Consider the following 3,786-nt stretch of genomic DNA (forward strand, 5'->3'; position numbering starts at 1 on the left):
GTGCAGCGGCGCCGCCGAGTTGCTGCGCGCGTCTGACGCGAGAGAGGCGGCAATCTCCAGCAGCTGGTGCGCGGAGAGGAGGCGCAGGTAGTCCGCGGGCCGCAGGTAGGTATCCGTGAGCGGGGGAGGCAGCGTTGGGAAGAGCGCCCGCTCCGGCTCCACGCTCTCGAGCAGCGTCCGCGCGTCCCAGCTGAGGAGGTCCGCCAGCCACGACTTGCACGTCAGAAGGGAGGATGATTCGCGGGGAGGCTGGCGTGGCATGGCGTCCTACAAACCAGCACGAGACGACCTCGCGCCGTTCGCGCCAGGCTCGCGGAAGTCGGAACTTTCACACGAACTAGAGTTGAGCCCTTGAAGGGCCCCGCCCCCAATGGGGGCGGGGTTGAATGGGCTGGCGCTGGCGAGTGGCGTGGCGTTGACATGAGCACGAAGTTGCTAATGTGGGTAGACGAACAAAAAGTAGGGTTGAATTCGTCCACGTAAGGCTTGGCCTTGGGGACTGGTTGGGGTGGCCTCAGGCATCTCCAAGGGAGTCGCAGCGGTGCCCCATAAGCATCTTAGCGATTGTCGAACCTCGAAGTGCGTTCGTTTGAAGAAAAGGCACACCGTACTATCGGGCCACCGGTGTCGGGTCACCAGTACTAAACAAAAATTCGACACTTTGAGGGGTGAGAGCATGCAGTATTGTGGCATATCATGTCACATAAGGTCAAGCTTGACCGCAGAAGCATCAAGAAGCGGATACTCCAGCTCGACTGTGCCAGCAACGCTGCCTCCTCACGCCGGCCGGCTGCCAGCAGCCGTCGCGGCCCGTGGCGTGCACCAGAGAGGGAGAGAGGTCGAGTCCGCGTGGCTCAGGCCGGCCAGAAGGTGTGTGGCGACGGCACCGTGGCAGGAGTGCGGAGAAGAGCTCGCCGAACGCGAGCAGCGGAAGGCCGAAGTGTGCCAGCGCAAGAGCCTCGCGAACGGGTGCAGAAGGAGCTCGCCGTGACACGATGCCGGGCGGTGGTGGTGCTCTGGCGGCTGTGCACAGTGGGAAACGTCAGGCTGCAACAGGGCAGCACGATGGTAGTGCCCTGCTGCAGCCTGGCCTGACATGCACAGGGCGAACAGAGACGGGACTATCGCCTGGCGCTCGTCTGGGCAAACTTTGACCGCCGCCCGGCTCGCCACGAGCACGCAGCGACAAAATGATGACCGTGTCGAAGTTGAGGCTGGTCGAGAGAAAGAGGCTGCCGTGCGAGCCGGCAACTGGCTGGCTCGGCGTGGACAGCCGGCGGCGACTTTTCGCCGAAGAGCGTGCCTGCCGAAGAGCGAGTCTGACTCAAAGTGCACGGAGTGGGCGCCGCCGACCGTCGGGAGGAGTCCGATGGGTGCCAGGACGATCCAAAGAGCGATGAAGGCGCAAATTGCGCCGCCGAAAGTGGCGGTAGAGGCCAGGCCGTGCGCGTGGGCCGGTCGGGCCACGTCCCGGGGCGAGCGATCGAGGGCCGCGGGGCTCGCCCCGTCGGCCGAGCGGTGCGAACGGCCGGTCGCCCGCTTCGGGTTGGACCCGCCGGGCGGTCCGGCGGCGGATTGCATGGCCGGGCGGGCCTCCGGGAGGCAGTCGGGGCCGCGAAGGCGGCAGGGCAGAAAATCCCATTCGGAGAGCGTGTGGCGCGACCCCTCTGCTACTTTCAATGATAGGGATTTTTCTTACAGCTCCCCAAGCGCAGGTCGCTACTGCTCGAAGCGCAGGTCGTCCCCTTCCTCGGGACGGGCATCTCCTGTCTTGCGTCCACCCATACCGCGCTGGTGTTCAGTCTGGTGTTCTTTCACCTTTCCTAACTAACTAACTGAAAAATCCAAGAGACTTAGAGAGGAGTGGGACCTGTGGGAGGGCGGGAGAATCCAAAAAAGCCGTCCAAAAAGCCACAAAAACCGGCTGGGTCCCGCTTCTTAGTTCTTAGCTCCCGCGCGTCGGGCCCTTAGGGGCCTAGAGAACACAACCCCCTCTCCCTCTTCTCCCAGACAGTGGCTAGAAGTACGTACGTACACGCAAGATCAAAGCTCAGCCGTCGCTCCGGCGCCACCCGACCTGGAGCCCCGGGCTGCGGGCGGCGGCGGGCGCCTCCTGTTGGAGGCGCGAATCGGCGCGCCGCCTCCGCGTCTCCGCAGACACGGCGGCACGCCTCCGCCCGTGGACGGCGCGCACCCACTCCTCGGGCCTCTGCAGCACTGGCTGCACCGGCAGCGGCCGCCCCTCGCCCACCAGCGCCAACACGCCCGGCGCGGCTGCGCTGCTGCGCTGGTCGAGCTCCACCTCCGTGTCGGCGAGCGGCTCCTGCGGGCAAGCGGCGGGCGGAGGGCGGCTCGCTGAGTGGCCTGGAGAGGCGTGCGTCGGAGGAGCGACGCCGGCCGCACGCGCCTTGGCGTCGACGCAGAAGAGCCTGCCGCTGTCGCACAGGACAAGCATCGAGGTCTGCATCGAGACGTGCCCCACGAGGCTGGTGGTCTGCCTCAGGCACGGGCCCGAGAGGAGGACCGCCTCCCCGGGCCGCAGCAGGCCGCTCCAGTCGAGGCGGAGGAGGGCCCCTCGTGCCTCGTCCACCACGCCGGGCGCGGGGTCGCGCAGCATCGGCACCAGGGGCGAGACGGCCTTCGGGAGGGCAATCTTGCCGATGGCGGCGGTGGCCTGCAGCCGGACCGTCTCGTCCGCATCGCCGAGGAGCGAAGCGAGCATCGCGTGGGCCGCGGCCCGCTCGGCGCCGGCCTGCGGCGGTCGGGGCGAGAAGGAACGCCAAAGCAGCGAGGACGAGCTGCCGCTCCTGCTGATGGGCGCGGGCGGCGGGCCGCCGCTGCCGCCGTGCTCCGCCGAGGACGCTGCGCCAAAGAGGTGGCCGAGCACCTCGCACGCCGCGGCACGCACATCGGGCGTCCGCGTCGTCGCGCGACCGAGGACGGAGGACTGCGAGGCGGGAGGGCGGGAGGGCGCACGGGGTGGGAGGGCGGCGGGGTAGGGGCCTTCGCCCGTGTGGCAGCGGCGCGACCGCCTGCCGAAAGGCGGCGAGGACCGCGGCCGGGTCGGACCAGCGCGACAGGGCGGCGACTGCACCGCGCTGCAGTGGCTCCAGCCCGTCGCCCGAGGAGCGCAGCAGCGCGGCGACCAGCGCGGCGAGGGAGCCGGCGCTGCACTCGAGCCGGTGGAGCGCCGCGCAGACCGCCGCCTGCACCGTCACGTCCTCCCGGCGCGTCAGTACCCGCACGAGGACCTGCTGGGCGCGCGGGTCGCCAATCTTACCGGCGGCGAGTGCCGCAGCGTGTCGAACCTTGGTCGACGAGTCCGCGAGAGACCCAATCACCGTCGCGAGCGATCCCGCGTCGCGCCCCTCGCCGAGGGAGTGGAGGGCCTGCACGCGGACCGTCGCGTCGGGGTCGCGCGCGAGGACGCGCAGCCCAGCGCAGGCACGCTCGCTCAGCGTCCACGAGGTTGCGTTTAGCCGGTTGAGACCGAGGAGCTGCGCCGCCAGCCGCCGGTCCTCGGGGAGGGCGACGGTGAGCAGGTCGATCAGCAGGGTGAGCACCTCGGGCCGCGGGGACTCGGAGAGCGCCTCAAACGAGGGAGGGCCGTCCCGCTGCGGGAAGGCAGCCTGCCAGTGCCGGTCGCCAAGCCGGCCCAAGGCGGCGGCGGCCGCGTGGCGCACGGGCCGGTCCGAGTCGGAGAGCAGGCCCATGAGCGCCTCCATCGCCTCGCCGCGCAAGTCCGAGCCGTCGGCCTCGCCTCGGATGATCTCGTCGGCGAGCCTG

At 69.3% G+C, this 3,786-nt stretch overlaps 2 protein-coding genes across 2 annotated transcripts in view; one reads left to right on the forward strand and one right to left on the reverse strand.

Moving 5' to 3' along the window:
- Positions 1-612: 612 nt before the first annotated feature.
- On the forward strand, positions 613-1,635 carry EMIHUDRAFT_356078 (hypothetical protein). Its single transcript, XM_005768604.1, has one exon. It carries the CDS (start codon positions 697-699, stop codon positions 1,093-1,095), a length of 399 nt encoding a protein of 132 aa, XP_005768661.1. The 5' UTR covers positions 613-696; the 3' UTR covers positions 1,096-1,635.
- An 84-nt stretch (positions 1,636-1,719) lies between these two features.
- The window catches only part of EMIHUDRAFT_210537 (hypothetical protein), a gene marked incomplete at both ends in the record, with an annotated part of 2,251 nt that continues 184 nt past the window's right edge, over positions 1,720-3,786 (reverse strand). Inside the window, 5 exons of the mRNA XM_005768605.1 lie at positions 1,720-1,749; positions 2,195-2,323; positions 2,393-2,674; positions 2,888-2,947; positions 3,030-3,755. Coding sequence (XP_005768662.1) covers positions 1,720-1,749; positions 2,195-2,323; positions 2,393-2,674; positions 2,888-2,947; positions 3,030-3,755 — 1,227 coding nt within the window. The remainder of the gene's footprint in view (positions 1,750-2,194; positions 2,324-2,392; positions 2,675-2,887; positions 2,948-3,029; positions 3,756-3,786) is intronic.

Source organism: Emiliania huxleyi (genome assembly GCF_000372725.1).
Source record: "Emiliania huxleyi CCMP1516 unplaced genomic scaffold EMIHUscaffold_45, whole genome shotgun sequence".
Lineage (NCBI taxonomy): Eukaryota > Haptophyta > Isochrysidales > Noelaerhabdaceae > Emiliania > Emiliania huxleyi.